The sequence below is a fragment of the Larus michahellis genome, chromosome 16, assembly GCF_964199755.1.
Source record: "Larus michahellis chromosome 16, bLarMic1.1, whole genome shotgun sequence".
NCBI lineage: Eukaryota > Metazoa > Chordata > Aves > Charadriiformes > Laridae > Larus > Larus michahellis.
In genome coordinates, this window is record NC_133911.1 from 1,731,290 (window position 1) to 1,755,568 (window position 24,279).

At 53.1% G+C, this 24,279-nt stretch overlaps 1 protein-coding gene across 5 annotated transcripts in view; it reads left to right on the top strand.

Annotated features, from left to right (window-relative positions):
- The first annotated feature begins 1,346 nt into the window (after positions 1–1,346).
- USP48 (ubiquitin specific peptidase 48) overlaps positions 1,347–24,279 on the top strand; it is a 31,197-nt gene continuing 8,264 nt past the window's right edge. For 4 of the 5 annotated variants that reach the window (XR_012583961.1, XR_012583962.1, XM_074560568.1 and 1 more), the window contains exons 1-18: positions 1,347–1,585; positions 2,376–2,496; positions 2,741–2,897; positions 3,761–3,888; positions 5,172–5,296; positions 5,893–6,001; positions 7,253–7,386; positions 7,620–7,702; positions 8,004–8,183; positions 10,535–10,660; positions 12,729–12,878; positions 15,416–15,616; positions 17,086–17,200; positions 17,380–17,510; positions 18,847–18,918; positions 21,933–22,057; positions 22,215–22,337; positions 24,164–24,225. Coding sequence is in view for 3 of the 5 variants with exons in the window: in XM_074560568.1 (XP_074416669.1) it covers positions 1,452–1,585; positions 2,376–2,496; positions 2,741–2,897; positions 3,761–3,888; positions 5,172–5,296; positions 5,893–6,001; positions 7,253–7,386; positions 7,620–7,702; positions 8,004–8,183; positions 10,535–10,660; positions 12,729–12,878; positions 15,416–15,616; positions 17,086–17,200; positions 17,380–17,510; positions 18,847–18,918; positions 21,933–22,057; positions 22,215–22,337; positions 24,164–24,225 (2,276 nt within the window). In the remaining 2 variants the exon portion in view is untranslated. The remainder of the gene's footprint in view (positions 1,586–2,375; positions 2,497–2,740; positions 2,898–3,760; positions 3,889–5,171; positions 5,297–5,892; positions 6,002–7,252; positions 7,387–7,619; positions 7,703–8,003; positions 8,184–10,534; positions 10,661–12,728; positions 12,879–15,415; positions 15,617–17,085; positions 17,201–17,379; positions 17,511–18,846; positions 18,919–21,932; positions 22,058–22,214; positions 22,338–24,163; positions 24,226–24,279) is intronic. The other variant, XM_074560570.1, reaches the window with a different exon arrangement.

A 24,279-nucleotide genomic window follows, 5' to 3' on the forward strand; every position in this document is an offset into this window, starting at 1 on the left:
TATGGGGGGGTATGGTATTGGGGGGGTGATATGGGGGTTATGGTATGGGAGGGGTATGGTGGGGAGGGGGGTATGGGGGTGCAGGGGGTGGTATGGGGGGTTATGGGGGGCATATGGTACGGGGGGGTTAATAAGGGGGGGTATGGTATGGGAGGGGTTTGGGGGGGACATCTGGGGGGGGAGGGTGGTATGGGGGGCATGGTATGGGGCTGCAGGGGCTGGCATCGGGGGGTATGGTATGGGAGGGGTATGGGGGGGGTGTATGGGGGGGGAGGGCGGTATGTGGGGTATGGTATGGGGGTGCCGGGGGTGGTATGGGGGGGTGTATGCTATGGGGGGGGAATGGTATGGGGGGGGAATAGTATGGGGGGGTATGGTATGGGGTGTGTATGGTATGGGGGGGTATGGTATGGGGGGGTATGGTATGGGGTGTGTATGGTATGGGGGGGTATGGTATGGGGGGGGTATGGTATGGGGGATTAGGGGTTATGGGGGGGTATGGTATGGGGGGGTATGGTATGGGGGGGTATGGTATGGGGGGTTAGGGGTTATGGGGGGGGTATGGTATGGGGGGGTATTGGGGGTCATGGTATGGGGGGGGGATGCAGGGGGGGTTATGGTATGAGGGGGGTATGGTATGGGGGGGAATGGTATGGGGGGGAATGGTATGGGGGGGTATGGTATGGGGGGGTATGGTATGGGGGGTTAGGGGTTATGGGGGGGGTATGGTATGGGGGGTATGGTATGGGGGGGGTATTGGGGGTCATGGTATGGGGGGGGGATGCAGGGGGGGTTATGGTATGGAGGGGTATTGTATGGGGGGGTATGGTATGGGGGGGTATGGTATGGGGGGTTAGGGGTTATGGGGGGGGTATGGTATGGGGGGTATGGTATGGGGGGGGGTATTGGGGGTCATGCTATGAGGCGGGGGGGATGCAGGGGGGGTTATGGTATGGGGGCCCGGGGGGGTACGGTACGGCAGGGGTATGGCATTGGGGTGCAGGGGGGAGGGTAGGGGGGCGGGGGGGGCGTACGGGAGCGCGGCAAGGGGTCCGGGGGGGGGGGTGTCTGGAATGGGGGGGGTGGTATGGGGGGGGGAGTGGTTCTGGGGTCCGGGGGGGGTGTGCGGTACGGACGGTGCGGGGACACACACACAGCCCCCGGTGCCGGGAGGAGCCGCCGCCGCCGCCGCCGCCCCCCCCGGCCCCGCCCCGCCCCGCGCAGGCCGCGCCCCGCGGCGCCTGGCGCGTCGCAGCACGTTGACGTCAGCGCCTCGCGCCCCTCAGCCCGTCGCGCGCGTGGCGTCACAGGCCCTGACGGCGGCGGCGGCGGCGGCGGCGGCGGGAGGGGCCGGGCGGGACCGGGTCGGGGCCGGGACAGGGGCCGCGGCTGGGGCAGGCCCGGGCCGGAGCAGGAGCAAAAGCAGGGGGGAGGAGGAGGCGGCGGCGGCGATGGCGCCGCGGTTGCAGCTGGAGAAGGCGGCGTGGCGTTGGACCGAGACGGTGCCGCCCGAGGCGGTGGCGCAGGAGCACATCGAAGCGGCCTACCGCGTCCGGCTGGAGCCCTGCCAGCGCGGCGCCTGCCGGTACCGCCCGCACCCCATCCCTGACCCCGCCCGCCGCCTCCCCACGCCCCCTAACCCCGGCCCTCGGGGCTACGGGGACCCCAGACCTTCCCCCCAACCCCCCGTGTTTGGGGCCTGGGGGATCCCCCTTCCCTCCTCCGGCGTTCTCACCCCACAGGACCGGGGGGGGACCCACCTTTCGCCTCCCTCCCGTGAGGCTGGGGAGGCACCAGCCCTTTCTGGGTCCCTCATGGTTGATGGGGACCCCTCCCCCCCCCCCCACATTCCCTTCTTTGGGACCCCCATTCCCTGGGGTTTGGGCGGCTGTGTGTGTGTGTGAGTCTCTCCTCGTCCAGCTCCCCAGATACTGGGGAGACCCCCGTGGTTGTGGGGGCCCTTCTCCTTGCCTGGCTCTTTAGATATAGATCACGCACACCCCCGGGGTTACGGGGGATCCCTGTCTTTGCCTGGCTCCCCAGATATAGGGGACTCCCTCGGGGTTGTGGGGCTCTCCTCTCCTTTCCTGGCTCCCCAGATACAGGGAACCTCCCTGGGTCCTGTACTCTTCCCTGGGGTTCCCCTTATTTTCCCCCTCCGCCTCTGGTTCTCCATCCCTTGTTGGGACCAAGGGGTCTCCTTGTTTTCCCTAACTATTTTTTGGGGGTATAGGGGACCCCTGTCCCGCCCCGTTCACTCTAATTAGCATTCTGGGGTCCCCCTTGTTGTCCTCATGCCCCACAGTCACCTCCCCAGGGGACAACGACATCCCATCTGCTGGGGGTGACAGTTGGGACGGGTGCTGGTTCTGCAGGAGGAACTGCCGGGGGAACCCCAACTGCCTGGTGGGCATCGGGGAGCACGTCTGGCTGGGCGAGATAGATGAGAACAGCTTCCACAACATCGATGACCCCAACTGCGAGCGCCGCAAGAAGGTAGATCCCTCCCCCCCCCCCCCCAGCCCCCCAGAAAAGCCCGTTTCGGTCCCTGGGGGAAGATGGGGACAAGGGGAGGTGACACCCCGTGTCCCCCAGGGAGTTTGGGACGCGGCTGTCTGCGTGATGCCGCAGCGGCTTTTTCCTGACAAAAACAGCCATAAAGTGGCTGCCCCAACTGCTGGATTTCTGCTTGCTCTTCTGCAGCGGCGAGTGACGACTGTTGCTTTCTCTCTTACGCCAGAACGCGTTCGTGGGCTTAACGAACCTCGGCGCCACGTGCTACGTCAACACTTTCTTGCAGATGTGGTTTCTTAACTTGGAGCTCCGGCAGGCCCTCTACTTGTGTCCCAGCGCCAACTGCGAGTACGCGGCCGGAGAGGGCATTCCAAAAGACAAAGGTGGGTGGTTTTGCTCATTTTCTCCTAAAATTTTACACGCCGGCATCAGCTTTGGGATAACGTTTCTTGGGAGAATCGTTGGGTGAAGCTACAACCGCTCGTCCGATCTCCACACCGTTGGTTTTGAGTCCATCACCCGGCTTTTAGGAGCAAACCATCCTTTACCTGGGTTATTTCTTAAATCGATGTGATCTAACCTGATTAAAAAATCCGATTTGGTTTTGTTTCTTGCCGAGCTGCTTCCCAAACTGGTTCCCAGCTTAATGATGGTGCTGGGGGTGGAAGCACATGGGTTGGGGCTGATCTGCGCTACCGTGGAGCTGCGCTCACCCCGTGGGAGGGCGAAAATTTCGGTCCCAATTGCTGGCACAGTGGACACAACGGCCTCGGGCAGTGTACCTTTATGTATGGTGTTGGCGCTGTAGGTGCACTCTCCATCAGGGCAGCTGCCTGATTTCTTCTGTTCCTGTTTTTATGGTATTTTTAAATGATGTCTCACCATTTTGGGTAAAAAAAGAAGCTGTTGCTACCATGTAATCTGTGCACGCTGCGTAAACCGTTCACTCACAGCTTGTGCTAGGCACCGCGGGATATTTACGGTGGGACTCGATGATTTTAAGGGTCTTTTCCAACCTAAAATATTCTATGTTCCTATGATATTTGGCCTGCGCTGGGACTTTGCTGTCATCACTGACATGAACCGCTTCAGTTCTCGTGACGATTTAAAACAGCTTTTAAAAAAACCTATCGCTTCTAATCATTAAATTTACCCCTACAAAGAAAGGACGAGCGAATTACTTGGAACGGTTACCTCTCGCCTTGCGTTACTCGCTGTAACTTATGCAACTTGTTGTTTTTAATAGACTACGAGCCTCAGACCATTTGCGAACACCTGCAGTACTTGTTCGCCTTGCTGCAGAACAGCAAAAGGCGATACATCGATCCCTCTGGCTTCGTCAAGGCGCTGGGCTTGGACACGGGGCAGCAGCAGGTAGGTTTGAGGCACGCCCCTGGAGTAATTACCTTCTTTAAAGCAGCGTGAAACTGCCCTTTTTATGTTATTTTAGCGTCTCTTTTACGTTCTTTTAGCCGGGATCTGCTTCTTGGTACAAACACAAAGGGAGAAGTGGTGCTCAGGGCCCTTCCCTTCCTTGTTGGGAGATCAGGAGGAGCCCAGGAAGCATGGGATGGGATGGGGAGTGTTGTTAGCACCTGATCAACCCCGGCACCGTGTGGGGTGGGATCCCTGAGGGTCCTTTCACAGGTGCTTTGTGGGCTGCTCCTCCCAGGGCAGGGAAATTGTTGACAGTGGGTAGTTCAGCGGGGGTTGAAGGGCCCTCGCAGGGCGAGAAGGCCTCGGTCAAGTCACCCAGAGCCAGCCAAGGTCCAGTGTGAGCGCGTGGGGCAGAGAAAGCGCAGATAGAGAGGGACGAGCACCTCGTCTGAGTCCTGCGGGGCTGTCTCTGAAGCTGATGAGAGCTCAGGAGAAAGGCACGGCTTGAAAATATGCTTTTGAGAAGCGAGAGGGAGATTGTTGGAGGAAGAGCCCGAGCGCCGGCGTGCGTTTCCTCGGGAGGATGCGGGAGGGGAAGGGAGCGGTCACTACCGACCGGTTGATACTAAAGGACAGCCGGGAGAGGCCAAAGCCCCTTTGTTTTTGGAAGACGAGAGCGAGGATGGGAGAGGAAGGGCCTGAGATGAGTGTGGGGAGGCTCCCGAGCCTTGCGCAAATTCACAGTGCAGCTTCTCGCTTTTGGGGTGCTTTAATTTCCCTTCTCACCTACAATTCAAGCAGGGACACCTTGAATTGCATGCCGAGCTTTGAAAGAGGAGCATTAACAGGCTAGAAGACTCTGCAGGAATGTGTGTTTTTTTGTGTTTTTTTTTGTTGTTTTTTTTTTTTTTTTTTCCCCTTCCAGAGCCCTGCGAGGAGCGGGGCAGAAGTCAAACCACCCGGCGCGGCTGGCCGGGAGCCAGGGTAACTCACGCCGTGGTCTCATGCTGGGGGCCTCGCGCTCCTTTTAGACAAATTCCTCTTTTTTTTTTTTTCTTTTTTTTTTCTTTTCTTTTCTTTTCTTTAGTTCTCCCGACTGGTCTTTTTTTTTTCTTTTTTTTTTTTTTTTTTTTTTCCTGTTCTCTCTATTCAGTGCACGCCAGAGCCTCCGCGTAGCCTGTGTGTGGGACTCTGGGGTAATTTGCAGTAAATTAGCGACGAGGTTGTGATTGGGCTTTGTGCTGTGGCGTGTTGTTAAGGGACTTGGCTTTCTCTTCCAGGATGCCCAGGAGTTTTCAAAGCTCTTCATGTCACTGCTGGAAGATACTTTATCCAAACAAAAAAACCCAGATGTTCGAAACATAGTGCAAAAGCAGTTCTGTGGAGAGTACGCCTATGTCACGGTGTAAGTATTTGGTCTTGGGGAAGAACCTTTCTGTAAATATCTAAACATTTTAGAAGTAATTGAGGGAGGGAGAAGGTCCTTCCTCACAGCTGGAGCAGGCAGGTAAGCCTCTGCCGAAACATTTTTGTAAGAGGTTTTCAGCTCTTGGGTTTCCTGATCCTGTGTGCGTGGTGGTGTTGCGCTGCTTCAGCTGCTTTTAATCCCTTCGTGAAAATTCGGCGATTAAACCCGCTAATCGTAAACCAGTTAATGGAGCAAGTCTTGCTCGCTCCAGTAAGAAAAGAGCGTGCTCAGGTGTCGTATATTCATTCCTGCCTTCTCAGAGCTGTGGGTTTTGCTTCAAAAATGGTACAAAAAGGTGCCTGCGAGTTCCAAGCAGGTGCTTTCCCTGGTAGATACTGTTATCCAGGTACCACCTTTTTGCAGCGTGTGTGGAGGTGTGAACCGCGGTAATTGTGCTGTAAACAACTACTTCTACTGGTTTTTTAGCTCAAGTAGTTTACTAGTGGCCAGAGAGTTCAGACACGTGAACCAGTGAACTGACCTCATGTGGTTTTGTCTTTTTTTTTTTTTTTTTGTCTTTTTTCCAATCCTAGCTGCAACCAGTGTGGCAGGGAGTCCAAACTCGTGTCTAAATTCTACGAGCTGGAGTTAAACATCCAAGGGCACAAGCAGTTGACAGACTGTATAACGGAATTTCTTAAGGTACGAGCTGGTTGGGTTTTGACTCCTGCTATTCTTAGCAAGGTGTTTTAATCCCTTCCTTCAATTGGCAGCCTTTGAGGTCGGTATCGGAGCGAAGCGACTTGGGTTGTCTCAGTGAGATGCATGCAAAAGGAAATGTTGTTTTTTTTCTGCGGATCCAGAAAATGAAGATTGAGTCATGCGAGCGAGGAGTGGCTCTGGGCCAAAACATAACTTCAAAAAGCACTGCGAAGTCGCTGGGAAAGTTAAAATGCTTTCCCGGCAAAGTTGGGAAAAAGTCCCCTGAAGTGTTACAAGGAGTCCCCGCGTGCTTTGTCATGGATAGCACCGGGAGAATGGCTGCTTTTTGTGTTTTCTATGTCGGTGCTTATCTGCATGGCAACAGGAGACATTCCCTGCTTGAAAATGTGCCCTCAAAAATACTAGGGAGGGCTGGGAATAGCTGCCAGAACAGCTGCAAGTGCTCTTAATTCGACTTGAAAATTTGCCTAGATCTTAAGTTGAGATCCGGCATCCTAGAGGTTTGAGGTGTGGATTCAACTGAAAATATTTAGGGCAGAACTAACCTGAAACGTGAGTCTGTACCTGAGCTGGCCGCCTGTTGGGCAGCGGCTTCGCTGATGCGCTCAGCAAACCGGTTGCTCAGCTTGCGGAAGGTCTGCTATGAAAAAAGACCGGTTTGTGTACGTGCGTTAAAATCCTGAAACGGGGAACTTCAAGTTTGTCTGCTCCTCCTTCGAAGGAAGCCAGCCGGTGACCTCGTTTGGGGCAGCTGGAGTTTTCCGCTGCCTTCCTCCTGCTGTTGGATCTGCTTAGGCGTAGGCGATGGCTCCAACACGTGATGTTTGGCTGAGCACGAGAGGATTGGAGTTTGCAGGCTAAAATGTGGCTTTACATTAACTTGGTCCGTGTGAGCTCGTAAAAGGGCGATTTAATTGTTTCATTTTTCCGTAGCCCTTAGTGTAAACCAGCTCAGGCAAGTGGAGAGCAAACCCGGCGGCCTTGTAAGCGCCCTGAGAACAGGGCTTGATTCCGTCTAAAATTTTCCCTAAAAGTGAGAGCGGCCTACTATGGCCACGCGTTAAAGCGCGTTTATTAGCGTGCGTTTTCCACCGAGCGATTATTTTGGAAAGCAGCTGGGTAGAGACTTAAATGGTTAAAATAAGTGTGCGCTTTTCAGTCTCCAGCTGTCGAGTAGCTTGGACTGGTTGACTTGGTGGTAACCTCTTTCTGCCTCCCCTCCCCGCTCAGGAAGAAAAATTAGAAGGGGACAATCGTTATTTTTGCGAAACTTGTCAGAGTAAGCAGAACGCCACGAGGAAGATCAGGCTGCTGAGTCTTCCCTGCACGCTCAACCTGCAGCTGATGCGTTTCGTGTTTGACAGGTAAGCCTCTCGCCGGAGCGTGGGCTGTAAATGCTGGAGCACCCTGGGTTGCCGGCAAGCTCTTTGGGAAGCCACCTGCTCCCCTCTCTCTGTCTGCCTTGATTTGGGAGCTTGGGGATTGAGTGCGTGGATGAGCTTCCCTGGGGATGCTCGGTGGGTTTCAAGGGGGGTTATTTTGAGGTGTGAACTGTTATTTGCTGTCCCCCCTGAACCGAAGCTTTGCCTCCGCACAGACAAACTGGCCATAAGAAAAAGCTCAACACCTACATCGGCTTCTCCGAGCTGCTTGACATGGAGCCTTTTATGGAACAAAAAAGTGAGTTTTCTGCGCTGTGTTTCGTTAACTTTACCTGCCGCCCCTCGGCAGACGAGAGGAGATCTCCCCTGAATGCCCTTTTTGATGAAAAATTATGTCAAGAGTTGTTTGAAGCTCGCGTTTCAAATAACTGCCTCGCTAAGTGGGTTGTGGAAGCCGCAACCTACTTAAGGAGGTCTCGGAGAGATGCTGGTTCAAGTGCAGCCCTTGTCTGCTGCCTTGCCAAAACGTTAAGTGCTGGGAGACAAAAGGTTTGTTCTGTTTCATCCGGAGCGCCACGTAACTGCCACTTTCCTTCCAGATGGCGTCTACGTGTATGAACTCAGCGCCGTCCTCATACACCGGGGCGTGAGCGCCTACTCCGGGCACTACATCGCCCACGTGAAGGATCCGCAGACGGGCGAGTGGTACAAGTTCAACGACGAAGACATAGAAAAGATGGAGGGGAAGAAACTGCAGTTGGGGATTGAGGAAGATCTAGGTAAAACCTTTCAGTTGTGAGTGCCCTTTTCAAATAACTCTTTTCACCCAAAACACGGAGGCTGAATACGTGGAGGCCCTTGTTACTCGTAAAACAAAAGCGCTCCTACGCGTGCTGTCACGGCTTGGGAGTAATGTGTGAAACGGCAGTTCTGTTAATTGCAGCCAGATTGTCTTCGTTTCAGGCCCGTGTGAGTGTTTACGCACACCTCGTGATCAGTTCCTCCGCTCTAGTATTTCTCTTGCCTGCCGCATGACAGATAAGGCGCTGATAACGCGGGCAGCAAGTTGCCTATCGGGATGAAACACAAGTTGCTGCTTCCTTGGCCGCTGTGCGAAAGGAGCCTTGGGAACAGATAACAAGATTACTTTCAGTTTCCCTAACACATTATGTTTTTATTTCCACTGAGGAGTTTTACTTGGAGGCAGTGAAGAGTCTCTGTTAAAAAAAAAAAAAAAAAAAAAAAAAATCTTAAGCCAAATAACGGCTTGGAAGCCCAAACTGCCTTTTTACTTCACACTTTTTATTTCTCTTTTATGTTCTTCTGTTCTACCGTTGCCGGCTCATTTTGTGCAATGTCCCGTTGCTGCCCAGATAACCGCGTTCCCGGGACAGGACAGGGTCTGGATTTCTCAGAGAGCTTGGGCTGAGGCTGGACCTGTGGGTTTCTGGGTCTGCAGTGGGTATATAGGAACGGTTCGGCCATTAAATTGGCATTTTGAGTGTTCGGATTTGCGGTCGCTCAGCGTTCCTTAGCGCCGGACGCTTTGCAGTATTGGGAAACAGGGAAGTTTAATGCCAGAAATTTCGCTTACAATGCGAGCGGTCCGTTCCCAGAAACACCGGGACGCTCGTGCTTTGCTGCAATTGGACTTCATGAAACGTTGCCTTTCTTTAAAGCATCCTTAAATTAACAGCTGCGTGAAAAGACACCCTCGGATGTATTTGCTCCCTTAGTTTGTTGTAAAGCCGCGCCAGCCTGAGCGCACCCTTGAGCGGGACTGGGACGTTCCCTTGCCTCTCCCGCTTCCTTCCCGGCGCGCATCCGCACGGTGCCGCTTTATTTTCAGCTCCCTTGCTAGTAAACAGCTTCTTGCATTTCATCGCGACGTACATAAACGCCGCCTGCCACGGGAGAGGCTTTCTCATCCGGTTAATGTTCGACTGCCGCTTGCTTGCAAGCGAATTGTGAAGCTGGCTAGACATCTAGTGGTGTAAGATAGAAAAATAAGCCCTGAAAGGGAAAAAGAGGTCTCTCAGCCTTTCTTTTTCACCTCCCGAGTTACCCAGCGGAGCAAAATCGGATGCGAATAAACCGATTTTGTAAAGGTTTATGCTTAACAGCAAGTAAGCGTTCCTGCTGAAATACAAGGCTGGGTGAAGGACAGGAGTAAAAGCGCGTTTAGAAGCCTCTGGGGGCTGGGAGTCTTAGTAGATTTATCCAATGTTGATGCTATTTGCCTACTCCAAGCAAAACTGAGACGCTGCTTCGTTACAAATACCTGCGACAGCAGGAGAAGGTCAGTAACGTAAAGCAGAGGGCTGCTGTGGGGAAGAGTCCTGCAGCCTGGCCCCGCAGATGGGAACAATTTAGAAAATATTTGGAGAAAACGCAAATAAAGAGTGTCTAGGAAGTCCCCTGGACGGTACGAGTGGGAAAGGCACGTGAATTTTTCCAGAATTTGGGAAAGGCAGATGCTTTTCTTGATATGTCAACGTTCCGTTTAGAGTTTGACCCGTGGAGGGTTGTTCCTTTAATTTTTTTAAATTTAAAAAAAAAAAAAAAAGGGTTGATTTTTGAAGCTGCAGCTGTAGGTAAGTATTTTTGCCTCGCCTGGCAGCCTGTCTGCGACACGAGTTCACGTCGCGCCACCGGCTGCTCTGAAATGACCGTTTCCGCGGCCGTTCGCTCCGTGAAAGCGTGCGTTTTGTCACATACGCAGTCACCTGTAAACAAGACTTTTCTTCCCCGAGGGTTTGACTCCGTTCTTTGGTGCCAGGACACCAGAACAAGAGGCAGAGGGGAGAAGGGATGTTTTTGCAAGGGCAGCTTTTTGGCGCGGTGAGGTTTAATTGGAGAGAGAAGAAAGGCTCTTGGAGAGGGCGGTTGAGAGCAGACTCCTAATTTTAGTCCCTTTGAATTACCCTGCCTCCAGAAACGCTGGAGGGATTTGGGTCTTTCTTTGGGATACAATTTTGGCTCGTGCCAAGCCCAATGCTTGGCACAAAGATGCCTGGCAGGGCGCAGCGGGGCGAGGGAAGCCGGCTAGGTGGCAAACTCGTCCCGTTAACGGAGAATCAGTAAGCGAGCTTGTGTGTTCATGATGGTTTTTTTGCCTTCTGTACCGCAGCGGAACCTTCTAAAGCCCAGACTCGTAAACCGAAATGTGGGAAAGGGACTCACTGCTCCCGCAATGCTTACATGCTGGTGTACAGGCTGCAAACCCGGGAGAAATCTCTGACCGTCGAAGTACCAGGTAAGTAAGTGAGCTTTGACTCTCCTGGCCTCAGCGTCTCGTCTTGGGATGCTCCATGAGGGCCAGGAGGCGGGCTTTTCCTCGAAATCCCTTTTGCAACTGCTTTCCGGGAGCCCGGAAGGTGCTGTATGGAGACTTGGTGTCATGACCGGCGAAACCCCTCGCACTTAAATCATATTAGCCTGCCGATCCCACCCCTGTGCCCGCTCAGACCTCGCTGTCGTAACCAGCTGGAGGAGATCACCCCGCTGGGAGCCACGTGCGGCGGCGGGAGTGATGGGATTCGCAGCCGAGATCCCGCAGGAACCGCTCAGGTTCCTGAAGGCGAAGGAGAACAGTGTGATTAAATGTCATTGGCAGTGCACGCACTGTGCTGGAGGTGAATAATCCTGACAGATGTCAGGTTTCTTCTGCGAGTGCTTAATCTTTTGCCGTAGTGAGACTAAACGGCATGAAAATAAGAGGATCCAAGCCCTGAACAAGAGTTTTGTACAAGCGGGTTCGTGTCTCGCTTTAGAATTGCTGGGGGTGGCAGAAATCCCTGTAGGTTTGGCCTGTGGATTTAACGATGCTTCACGTTTGCGTGCTACTCGATTAGAAATATTAATTAGGCCCCTGGTGCTGACGGGGAGGGAGGTGCGTTCCACCTTCTTCCCTCTCCTGCGAAGCGGGGGCAGCGGAGGTGGCGCGTCCCCTTTGGACCTCCCTTTTTGTTCAGGTTATCTGGATGCGAAGGGGGTAAATCGTACAGCTTTCTCCCCCCCCCCTCCCCACCAATAACAGCACCAAACCTTTTCCAGCCCCACCGCCACTAAAACCCACCCTCCGATCTCCGCGGCTTTGGGAATCGGCGCTAATTCCTGCCTCAAATCCGCATTTTCAGTCTGTTTCCTGAGCTCTCTTGCACTCCCTTTCCTCCTACCCCTCTGCCCTAAACAATAACTCAGCAAAAGCCTCTCCACCCAGCTCCGAATTCCTGCGTGGCCCCGCGGTTGCCTTTGTTTCCCGTGGAAGCCTGCCAGGGAACAGGGAGCGAAGGGCAGCAGTCGAGCCGTGCGGTTGCGGGGAGGTTTCATGCAACTGTAAATTTGAGGCATTTTGCTTTGATGCCGTTAAAAGCGGCTTTTCCGGGACGGTGGAGAGACATAACTCGGCGCTGACCTCAAGGGCTTCAAACTGGTTGTTTTTTAACGCTGTGGATTCTCCCCGAGGTGGATATTGTGCTCTCTGGCCACACAAGCATTAACCTTTCGGGGGAAATATTTTAGCTCTTCGAAATACTGCTAAATAGGAAGAGGCTTCAGATAAGCAGTGCTTTCCCCCTCCCCTAGACCAGCCCTGCGAGGGAAGCGTTTAATCTTTTTTTCCTCTGCTGAAGTTTGATTTGTTTGTTTGGTTTTTTCCATCGGCGACAGCAAAATTTCCTGTTTTCTTCACCTTCCCGTCGACACCGGGAGCTGCCCCGGCTTATCTCCCGTCTCCTGAGGGCTTTTTGCCCTTGGCTTTGCAACGTGCTTGACCCCTCTTGCTGCGATCGCGCCTCCCCTGGGGCTGCACGTCGGGATGAGCTTCGGATGTATCTGTAGGACGAGAAGCTCTCGCTTTCTCCCTTGGGAATGACGGGGCCTTGCTTTCGGTGGGAGGCAGAGAAATGGCCGGAGCGAGAGGAATAGCAGGGAGGGATCGAAGCAGGCAGCGTCCTGCCGCGCTCCGGCTCTCCAGCCTCTCGCCAAACCCCGCCGCACTCGGCACGACTGCCAGCGCTCGGCGTAGGTTTGTTCGCAAGCAAAGGATTTCTCTTAAAAGCGGCGACCAGCCCCGAGTAAATTATTTTCTTGGGGCGTTGTTGTACGGCGTGGGGTAGTTGCATTTAATCATCTACAACCATAAACATCCCAGAGAGCAACGTCCGCGGGCTTGGCTTTCGGGAAGACCTCGTGTGTCGGTAGCCACGTGGGGGGAATTTTTTAAGGCTTGCCGTTATCCCCAGATAACCGATGGCGGGGATAATTACCATAATTGGCGTTTTTCCTTGAAACGACTGCTTTTTTTCCTTCATTCCCAACAGCTTTTCTGCAGGAGCTGGTCGAGCGGGATAACTGCAAGTTTGAGGAGTGGTGCAACGAAATGGCCGAGATGCGCAAACAGAGCGTGGCCAGAGGCAAAATCAAACACGAAGAGGTGAAGGAGCTCTACAAAAGGTTACCTGCTGAAGCTGGTCTGTAAGATATTGTGGTAGTATTTTGTAGTAGAGCCTTGTTAAGATTAGTGATGTGTTGTAACTAACCCACAACTCGCTTCTGTGGCCTAATGCTTCGCTGGAAGGCATTAGCCGTAGCCCCCTCGGAAGAGGAAGAGCGATAGCCGTCTGTTGTTGCTTCGCGCGTGCTTAGAATTTGTTTTTCCTCTCTTGTTTTTTCTGCCTTAACCTATTTTTCTCCGGGTTTTTTGCTCATTCTCATGGCCTCCGGCGTCGCTAATTCCCTCTCGCTCCTTCCCCATCAGTCTCTCCTGCGTGCTTCCATGCATTGTGACTGTTTTCTTCTGCCCGGTGAGCAGCTTGTCTTGTTAGCGCTCGGTAGCATCGAGGCAGAATAAATGGCCGGTCTCAAACTGCCAGCTCACGGCAAGTTTGGGAGCTGTTGATCCGAATTAATCAGCAGGTAACAGGGCAGGAGAATGCCTGACCTCCAGCAGAAAACGATTTAATTCATCCCCGCCAGTGTTTCGAAGGCGCATGGCTAAACTTCGAGGTCCATCCGATGAATGACTGGGGTTAATCCTTTCCGACTGCTCCTTGTGTCTTGTCACTTTAGCATGTCTGAGCACGAGGATTTTTACTCCCCTCCTCGTTTTTTCTCTCCCGTCGCCCTCCAAACAAGTGTAGAGGTGCTTGCTCTGCCCATCCAGCGTGGGGAGTTCCTCTCCGCTGCGTGCATCTCCTAAAAACTCCAGGAGCTCCGTAATTAAAGACTTTAAAATGCGTTTAATTGCGTGGCCAGTTAGACAATTTGATTTTTAGCTCTTAATATTCGTTGCTCGATGCTCAGAACCGGCAGGGAGATGCGAGTAGCCGAACAGCAGACTCCCCGGCTCCCGTAAATGTCTGCCTCTTCAATTTATGAACCCGGCTTTGCAGACGACGGGCGCTTAACTCACCAACAGGAGGGTGTCGCAGCTCATCTTGCCGAGTCCCCGCGAGTCTGAGCGGTGTTAAAATGTCACCGTTAAGTCAAAGTTGCGGTGGAGGTATGACTCTGCCGTGAGTCACCGTTCGAAAGGAGCAGCAAGCACAGCTCCGGGGTGTTTTCTCTCTCCCTTAGCAGAAAGAGAATCGTTTGCTCTTGGCGTTTCTAGCGCGACGGAGGAATAAATCTCAAAAGGGTGGTGGTTTTTTTTTTTTTTTTACCGGTGTAGGTAAAGCACCTCTGCCCCAATTTGAAGATGGCAGGACCCCAAGCAGTGCCCTGAGGGCACCCACAACCTGCTGCTGGGCACAGCTGGAGGCAGCGTTATCCCGGAGCTGCTCCGGCTCCCATCCCGCGGGAGCTTGGGATGCTCTCCGCAGCTGTGCAGACACGTTTTCTGCCAGCTTTGTGTAGCCTGCCCCAGAAAAACGTACTTTTCCGGGGGAGGCAGCTTTCATCCCAAACTAGCAAACCATTTCTGACAGCGTTGCGGTTCTCTGGAGGTCATGGCTGTGTTGTCTCTGATGGCGTTGCATAAGATGAAAATACTGCTGATTTCTCCTGCAGAGGGTTTGAAGCCCGGCTTCCCAAAGATCCAGGGCAAGCTGGAAGAAGCCGGAGTGTTTTCCTGTCGCTTCTCTGTCGCTTCTTTGCGTGAAACGTTGAGGATTTGTGTTAAGTGCAACTAATGGTTACGTTTCACCTCGGATTCAGCGTTGCCCTCCCCGTGTCAGCACAGAATGGGTTCAATTTCCTCTGAAATTCCCAGTCGTCTCGCAGGAGGGTTCGCGCGTCGATACTGGGTCTCCGTATCGAGACCAAAAGCTGTTTCCCGGCTCGTGGAGACGCTGACCCTCTCCTGAACCTTGGCTTTGTGCGAGGTGCTTCTCCTTTGGCAAACAAGGGCGAGCCCGCCGCTCTGTTTCAAAAAAAATCATGCTCGCGCTAAAAAATGCGAGCAAGTTTCCGTTTGCGCTGTAAATTTTAAAATGTGCCAGTGTTTTCTCGCCCAGATTTGCGAGAGAAGCCCAGAATAACGCTGACATTTTGGGCGCTTGAAGGGACAGGGCGAGCATTGACCTCCTCTACTTGCTGCTGTTGCCTTTAATGTGTGATCCTAATTTAAATGTTATTATTTGTCCCTTGGTGGCCGATAAGAAAACCTTCCCCTTTCCTCGACTGCTCTCCCCCCTCAAAGGCTCAGCAGTCTGAAGGCAGCCCTGCTTGGAGCGCTCCGCTGTTCCCTGTCGCTTGCTTTGAATTCGAAATGACCGCCGCTTCTTGCGTGCCTTCATTTCACATAGCTCCCCTCTTCTAAATCTGCGATACGGAGACGAGAATTGGAGGGTGGGGGGCGGGGGGGGGAAGCGGTATCGGATGCTTGAAAACTCGCACCGCGGAGATTGAATCGACGGCGATAGCTTGTTGATGTTTTTAAAAGTACCGTTGGATATCGGAGTAATTATAAAATGCCATCTGCTGTGTTGTATGTTCGCTGACACATACAGGCTTGTTTCTCTTCGTGTATTTTTTTTTCTTCCCCCCCCCCCCCCCCCCCCCTCCCCAGGTTCCCCGTACGACTTCATCTCCCTGGAATGGCTGCAGAAATGGCTGGATGAGTCTACTCCTCCGAAGCCTATAGACAACACAGCCTGCCTGTGCGCGCACGGCAAGCTCCATCCCGATAAAATATCCATTATGAAGAGGATATCGGAGTACGTGGCTGACTTCTTCTACAGGAGATACGGCGGCGGGCCCCGGCTGAACGGTAAGGCGGAGGGCTGGAAAACGCCCTCTCACGCGCTGAACGCGTTGTAGGGCCTTGTTGTGGTCCCGGCCCCGTTTTGAGCCATCCTTTATCATCATAACTTCATTTCTGCGCATAGCTTTTGCGCTGCGCTCTTCTTTCCGGGTGATTTTTTTTTTTTTTCCCTTTTCCTATCACCTAATTGCGTTAGCATTCAAACAAACGCAGTTAGTCCGATTGGTCTGCGACCCGAGTTCTGCTCCCTCTAGGAAGAGAAGCGCATGGAGGAATTTCTCAGAAAGCGGTGGCGCGTTTAGGTTGGAAACCGTGATCCTGGGATGGTTTTATGAAGTTGATTTCTGGAAAATAACAAAACTTGCACATGCAACACGCACACGCACATCCCCCCCAGACTCTTGAAAATGATTTTCGGTGCCTCGCAGCACCTACAGATCCTGCGTGGGCAGCGTTTCGCGCAGCGTGCGGATCTCTGCTGCCTCTTGCCAGCAGCCCGCGCTCCGGAGCAGCGCGATACGCGCCGGGCGAGAAAAAATCATTTACTGTCCTTCACCTCCAGCCTGTCCTGAGCCGTCTCACGCGAGGGCCGCGCGTACCTGGGAGCCTTTGCGCTTGTCTCGCGAGCATCTGTCGCGCGTTTTGATTTTTGGGGTCAGCCCGGCCCCTACAGTCTTTGGGCATCCCTTAATGGAGCCCCGAGCCGAATTTCTTTCATAAAGGAGCTCAATAACTCCCACTGAGACCAAATTAGCTCAGCTCCTACTAGGAGCTTATACGGAAGAAACGCAACCGGCGGAAACTGCTGTGACGCAGGCAGCCTTTGTGGGGGGGGGGGTGGGGGGGGGAAACCAAACCAGGCCAATGTTTATTCGTCAACTGGAAGATCGCCTGCAGGGTTGGTTTTTTTTTTGGCTTTTTTTGTTTTTTTCCCTTGAGTACGGCTGGGAGGCACGGAGGATCGGATGCGCCGCTTCCCTGGACGCGACCCTCTTGCTCCCAGATGAAAATCCACGCCCAGCTGTAGGGTTTCCACTCCTCTAGGTCCAGCGGAGCTTTGCGGGAGAGTTGTTCTCTTCTGATTTTAAGTGGCAAAGTGCCACAATACGCTGTTTTTGGGGTTTTTTCCCCCCACCCCCCACCCCTGCGTATGCCTAAACCCTCCTGCCTTTTGCCTCCCGTGGCTGTACGTTGGCGTGACCTGGCTCGCAGCCGTGACTGCAGACTGTCGATACCAGCGCTGCGAAGCTGGCGGAACAGATCACACCTCATCGGAAGCGTTTTACGCTTCTTTCAGCTTCAAATGCGGCCTGATCTGGCAGTAACCCCAGGGACCTCCTCATTTCCACGTGAAATCGCCGGTGGCGAGGCAGGATAGTTGGTACATACCTGTCTGAGGGCGTTCAAACCAGCGAAGGGGCTCGGCCGCACAAGAAATAACCGTAAATTGTGTTTCTTTTTCCCCTCCCCCCCAGTCAAAGCACTTTGCAAGGACTGCGTGGTGGAAAGGTGTCGAATCCTGCGACTGAAAAACCAGTTAAACGAAGACTACAAAACCGTTACGAACTTGCTGAAGATAACAGTCAAGGGGTATGTGAGTCCTGACAACTTCAAACGTTGTCGGAGATCTTTTTTTTTTTTTTTTTTTTTTTTAACTGCTTAAATAGTTAGTTGGTTTTTTTCCCCCACCCCCCAAACATTTTACTGTTTGGGCTCCGAAAGTGAACGGCGTTGGGATTCGCGGTGCCACTGCTGTTCTCTCTCTGCAGGAACGACGGGTTTTGGGTGGGAAAGGCGTCCTTGCGCAGCTGGCGTCAGTTGGCTCTGGAGCAATTAAACGAGCAAGACGAAGACGGGGAGCACAGCAACGGAAAAATGAATGGAAACGCACAAAGCAAAGGTAGTTCTGCCGCTGCGGAGACCCACCAGCTCTGACTGATACCTCCCAGCAACAGACACGTCAGGTGTTCCTGTAGCTGTTTTGCTTCCCTCGTATGAGTAGGAAGGAAAGGATAATAAATCAAATAATAATAATAAAAAAAAAAAAGCTCCTTCATTTAAGTTTCATTTAAGGAGCTTTTTTATTTGATAAGCTTCAAAACTGCTGGGTGATCTTCGTACCCGGAGAAGAAGACGAAGTACTAAGTAGTTTTACAAAACTGTGTAAAATTACCGCCCGAGACACGTGAGCTTTTCATCGGCTTTTATCTGAACGCGAGAGCGCAGGGGAGGAAGAAACAGGAAAATTACCTTGGGGAAGGGATGGAGGTGTTTATTGGGAAGGTCTGTGGGTGAAACAGCCCGGCTCTGGCAAAACACAGCCTAGGAAAGAAAAAAAAAATAATAATCATGAATTGGACTCTCTTCTGTGCTCACATCACAAGTCCGTGAGAGTAGATGGGGGTTTTTATTTGCCTTCTGCTCTTTAAAACCTTTGGAAACTGGTTATTTGGTGGAGGTTTTTGTTGGCGTGACTGAGGGCAGGAAGGTGGTTTGAGTGAAACGGGAGCCGATGGGCTGCCCAGCGGCGCGTCCTGATAAGGGTTCTTCATTCCTGGCTGCTCACCTTGGTTTCACAACAGGTTGCAACTCCCGGTAGGTAGGCCGGTAGAATGGCTCACAAGCCAACGGGCTCGTTAGGCGCGTCGTTAGAGGCTCTTAGTAACACATTCTTGTGTTGGTGACGCTCCAGTTCAGCGGCCGGCGCGCTTCTGTCTCTGGAGCTATGGTTCTTGTGGTTCTTAACTATAATTTCTACATTAATGTGGGGCTCGTCAACCCCCTGGCAGGCTCCCCCTTAGTTTGTCAGGCGGCATCTGGTTTAGATCAAGGCAAAGAGCGGACTAATATTTTTCCGGGAAGGTTTCTGCTCCCCGCGCTCCTACCTAGGCTGTGTTTAGGTTAAACTCTGCGATCTTTGGGAACAGCGAACCCCTGGGGTGGTTTAGCCGGAACAAATGCATCCTTTGTAGTCTCACAAAGGACCGTCTTGTGCTCCTCGCACTTCAAAGCACTCCTATGTGGCCTGTAGGCTGTAATCCCGCCTGCCTGGAGGCCGAGACATTGGAGAATAACAAATTTGCTTCCAAAGTCTCCCTTGGGTTAAGGGGTTTGCCACAATTTGAAAGGCAACCGCGCTTCTTTCCCCTAAAGATTTTTTTTTTTTCCTTTCCTTGGGAGGGGAACTCTCTGCAATCGCCTTGTATTTTTTTTTTTTTTTTTTTTTTTTAAATTAGATGAATCAAATGAAGAGAAGAGAGAGGAGGAAGAGGAATTAAATTTTAATGAAGACATCGTTTGCCCACATGGTAGGTCTCTACGGGGGGAATGGAGCCGAATAGATCTGTTGTTGCCCACTGCTCGAGGCATTAACCTCGTAGCCTTTGCTCCGTCCAAGGCCAACGTGAGTAGCTCCCAAGGAAACGCGCTTTATCCTCGTCGGCCTGGGGTTTACGTGACGCTCAGCCTTCGAGCTTTGATTTGGCGAGCGCCCGTCGTCACGCGGCGGCCCGAGTTTTGGAGGGCGGTGACAGGGGCGTAAACGCAGGGGCGCGGCGGAAGGGGAGCCTCTCTCCTCCTCTCGCTAATGGAGCGAGGGCAGCGCCCCAAGGATCTGCAGCCGCGGGGAAGCTCTGAGAACCTCAGGTGGTTGAAATCAGTCGAGGTGGGAGCTGAGAGTATCCGTTTATTCTCTCGGTTCACACGAAAACAGGAGCGCTTACCTAACAACTGTAGAAACACGGGCTTATCTGGGAGCGGCTGGGACCGCTAAGGATATCGATTTGCCAACCTGCTGTGCTTTGGTGTCTGTTTACATAAGGTTTTGACCCGATGTCGGTTGTTTTGCTCGGTGATGGTTCATTAGCTACATCCTTGGCTACCCTGTTGTTTAAATCTCGCTTTTTTTTTTTTTTTTTTTTTTTTAGCGTTGTGCGTCGCTCCCAGACGCAACCGTTCCAGCAAGCTCTGTTCGGTGGCATAAATTTCCCTGCCAGGGATGCTCAAATCTTGTTCCTAGTAAGAAAGAAACATGCCATAAATTAGCAACGCGCCTCCTGTCATCGAGGCTAATCAAGGCTTGTAGAGTAATGGCTTGATAAAGGCTCATTTTAAAGCAGAGTGGTTAAGCGCTTTGTCACGCTCTGAGCTGTTTTTCGGAGCCTTTAACGCCGTATTTCCCACTGCCGCGAGGCTGCTGCCCTTCAATAAAGGCACGCGGCGTGGTGATGAAACATTTCATGTAGCCAGACATGATAAAAATAGGCCTACGCGCTGGTAAATCGCTAGTTGATCTGTGACTTTGGGTCGTATCAGAATAAATAATCTTAAATCTGGGGGCTGCTGGCAGATCAGATTTCATTCTCCGGAGCTGACCTCCGATTACTCATGGAAAAACAACCTTTCCACCTCGAAAATTTCCCTCTGGAGCGTTACCGGCGAATCTGGAGGTCTGGGTCCTCCAGCCTTCAAATTTTGCCGCGGAGGAAGTTCCTGCCTTCATGGCAGGCTGCGGAAAAGCCGGCTCTTTATCCGTGAGGTCTGGCTGCCCTCCAGAAATGCCACCCGGGCCTTCCCTTCAGAAGTCCCTTTGCATCTTTGCCGCGATTTCTCGCTCTCTGCTAGTCGCCCGACCCCGGCAAAGAATTTTTTCCAGGTAACCAGGGGAAGATTTCCCCCAATCTCCCAAGACTTCCCAAGGGAAGACGTGCCCCAAAAAAAAGGTCTCTCTGGACGGCGGGAGGGGGAAGCGGGGTCGGCAGCGGTTTGGATCATCTTCTTCCAGATGGCAAAGCACTTGTTCCCCGCGCACCCGGATCTGATTTTTTTTTTTTTCCCCCCACCTCTTTCGCTCAACGGTGTATTCATCTGTTTTCATCCATCACACGGCGTCAAGGCGCTTATTTGTACAAGCTCGGGGGTTTTCTCCCCCACCCTCCGCCATCCCGGCTCTGGAAAGCAGCCTGGTCCTGCCTCCTCCTATGGTAAAGCCGGGCCGCTTGCTCGCGTTTGATGAAGAACAAGCGGCCAAGCGCCGCATCGAAGCAGTCCAGCCCGACCTTTGTTTATGAGAGGAAAAGCAGGAGGGGAGCGTTGCTATTTTTTTATTTCCCCCACCCCACCTCCCACTTCGGGGCTGGCAGAAATCCAGGCTTGGCCGGAGCGAGGAAAACTGATGGGTCTGTGGGGCTGAGGAGCTGCTTGTGATGGTAAAGAGCTACCGGAGGGCGGGGAGGAAGGAGCCTTTTCTCCCCCGTCTCCTTTTCGTAGCTCTCCGGGCTGTAGAAACACAGCACCGCGACCTCGCGGTTGCTCTTTTGCTTCCCTCTCGCTGGCGAAACCCCCGTCGAGGCGTGACGGTTTGCCTCTCCGTGTTGCAACGACTGTTCCCCTTGTTTCTCCCCGCGACAGCCGGGCCTTGACTTCCCAGCTGCTCTCTCTCTCGCGGGGAGATGCGGTTTTGCTTTCCCCTCGGCGATCGTCGGCCCTGCTGGGATCCCCGAGCCCTCGCCTTCTCCCGTTTTCCCAAGCCTTGTTTGTCCGCCGGAATGCGTGTCGTCATGCGTACGCGCGGTGTCCAAACGCGTGAGCGTGACCTTTCTGCTACGGCCGGCGCTAAAATGACAAACGCCTCGCGTGAAGCTGTTCTTTTGGGGGGGTTTTTTGAGCTGCTTGAGCGTCGGGATACATCGTCCAGCAGGCCGAGGGATAGTTGGTAAATCTTGCTTCGGATCTTCACGCCCCAGGTGTTCCCTGGGGCAGATGTAGGGTGCCAAACCTGTCTTTTTTTTCCGGATTTTGTGGATATCGCGGATAGGGCACGCGAAGCCCTCGGAGATTACACGGCGGCGGTTTTGTTTTTTCAAAGAGCGTGGAAAGCACCTGGCTCCTGTTTTCGTGGGGCGCGGGGTTAGTCTGCAGCTTGGTAAACGGAGTCGCCGTAAAAATGTAACCGTAGATAGCCAAGGTCGGAAGACGGTAGCCCCATGCCCTCTTTGGCTTGCCCTCGCTTTTCCGAGCATCTCTTTGCCACCGCTTGTGTTTGATCAGCTGCTTGGGTTCACGAGCTTGGGAATCTGAAGGACGTTTATATGAATTGAAATCGTAAATTTATTTTTTTGTTGTTCCTGTCTAAACGAGGAAATGGTAAAGAAGTCGAAGGTGACTTTGTGTGTTAGTTGTGCTCTCTTTTTTTTTTGCTGACGTGGTGTTGGCTGATACCCTGTAATCTCCTCCATCTAGTGAGGGCTGCGCGACATCGCTGAGCGCGTCGAGAGCAAAGCCCTACTCCTGGCTCTCTCTCGCTCTCTCTCTCTCCCCGCAGGTGACCTGTGCATATCGGAAAACGAACGGAGGGTGGTTTCGAAGGAAGCCTGGGAAAAACTCAAGCAATATTTTCCAAAAGCCCCCGAATTCCCAAATAACAGAGAGTGCTGTTCCCAGTGCAAGGTATTTGAATGAACGTTGCCTTCTTGTTGGCCGTAAAGACGTGGTCGTGTTTCTGGTTTTCTTTAGAACACCACGCAGTGCAGCGCAGGAAAAGTGTTGTCACCTTTTAATAACAGCTGGGAACTGAAGCTGGGGTGTAATTAACTGTTTCGTGCAGATTTTGGAGCGCGAAGGGGAGGAAAACGAAGCCCTGCATAAGATGATGGCCAGCGAGCAAAAGACTTCTCTCCAGAACCTGTTCCACGATAAATGCAGACCTTGCCTGGGCAGCTGGCCTCAGGTACGGGGAGGAGGGCGGCGAGGGGAACGTAGTGGGTCTGGGGTGTAGGGGGGGGAGGGTTTCATGAGCTTTAATCCCACTTCTAAAAAATTGTATTCCGCCTGCGAGAGAGACTTGCCCGATCATCGTTCGCTCGGTCGGAGCGGAGAGCGTGGCTGTGCCGGCGCAGCTTACGCGTGTGTTGTGCCGAGGTGTGATTTCCCCCGATCAGCTGCGCTGGCGCAACGCCCCGCTAAAGGTAACGCGAGAACGGCTCGTGTGCCAGCATCGCCGGCGCTGGCCCCGGCTCGGAGAGATAAGCAGCGACAATATTACTGCTGCGGTTATATCCGCCCCCTAGAAGGAGCGAAACGACGCGGCCGTGCCGGCGGAGGCGGCTTTTCACCGCCTTCCCGTGCACGCCAGGCTTTTGCTGCTGGGCGGACAAAATTCCGGCATCCTCCTACATCACGAGAGCTCGGGGGGAGCTTCCCTAAACGCTAGAGCCTTGTAAATAGGGAGCGATGGTCGTGTGAGACCTCTCGCAGTGGGCTTCTCCTCGGTACAAGCCTGCAGCTCTCCAGCACCTTCCTGGAGCTTCGAGGAGGCTCAAAAGAAATGGCACAAGCCGTTGGCTCCGCGCCTTGGCTCCCAGACGTCTCGCGGCGCTGATTAATGATTGACTCTTAGATCCTGCCAAGCTGCTTTGGCAGGTGTCTGCCTCCCTCGCTCCTACGTGCGAGGGCAGTTTGCCATTCCCGGGTGCCTTCTCCAGCCGGGAATAAATATTCAGGTCAACAGGGATCTGTGTCTCGGAACCGGGGAGTCCCAAAAGGGTTTAAATGGGAAACGTTCGGTGCTGAGCTGGGGAGCTGCCAGGTCCCGCCGGTGGTATTTAAGGGCAGTATCGGGTTGGATCTGCTTTTGCGGGTGATGGAAAAGCCGGAGCCCCATCACCATGGGGCAGCTCAAAATATGAGGGTCCCTCCAGGCAGCGAGGCTACGTCTTCCCCTCCCTTGGAATTTCCCAAGGGAGCCCGAGTAAAAAAGAGCTGAGGATCTTTCCCTCAAGCTTTTTGAGTTTTCCTGATCCAAAGCAGTTGAGGTTCGGGGAAGAAAATCAGCGGAGCGGTTTAATGCAGAGGAGATGAAGGGAGATGGAAAAATATCTATCTATTCCTCAGGAGTGCTGAATTTTCCCGCAGAAAGATGGAGTGAGCCCTTAAATCCGCGTTAGGGGAGGTGGTGAGGGTAGGTGAGCATGGAAGTGATTTTTGTCACCCGGCTCTTTAGGATGGAGGTGGTTTCTTGTCCGCTCCAGCGGCCTATCTAATGGTTGGGACAGGAAAACGAGGGTTTATCCTAAAACCGCTGCCTCGCGAGGGTGCAGGGCTGTGGATTTGAATCCCTGCTGCTGCCCAAAGGAGAAACTTCGGGATTTTCCTGGGTGAAGCAAACGAAGCGGGGTTGGGGTGGTCTTGCCCCACACCCGGGGAGGGGGGGCGCAGAAAGGCTTTAGACGCCGAGCGCCCGGCGAGAGAAAACACGGTGCTGGGCAGTCGGAGCCGCTCCGGGGGAAATGACCGTTTCCTGCAGCGAATTAAAGGTAATTGGATCTAAAGCTAAATTAACTTTGTAATAAACACGAGATTAGTAATGGAAGTGCTTAGTACTTGATCCCAAATTATTTTCCTTGGCTTTCCCAGCGCGCTTGGATGGAGTTGTCATGGTAAGAACGGCGAGATCTCCGAGAGAATGAGCGCTGCAGAAAAAGCCGAACAGTCATCGCGTCTCTATTGTTGGATTAATTAAAAAGGATCTTTTTTTTCCTCTCTTTTCACCTCCAGGAGACAGATGAGCTGTATATTGTTTCGCAGTTCTTTGTAGAAGAGTGGAGGAAATTTGTCAGGTAACTTTGGCTCGAGGGGGTTTTTTTGGGGGTGCTTTTTATTCCTTTCGGAGG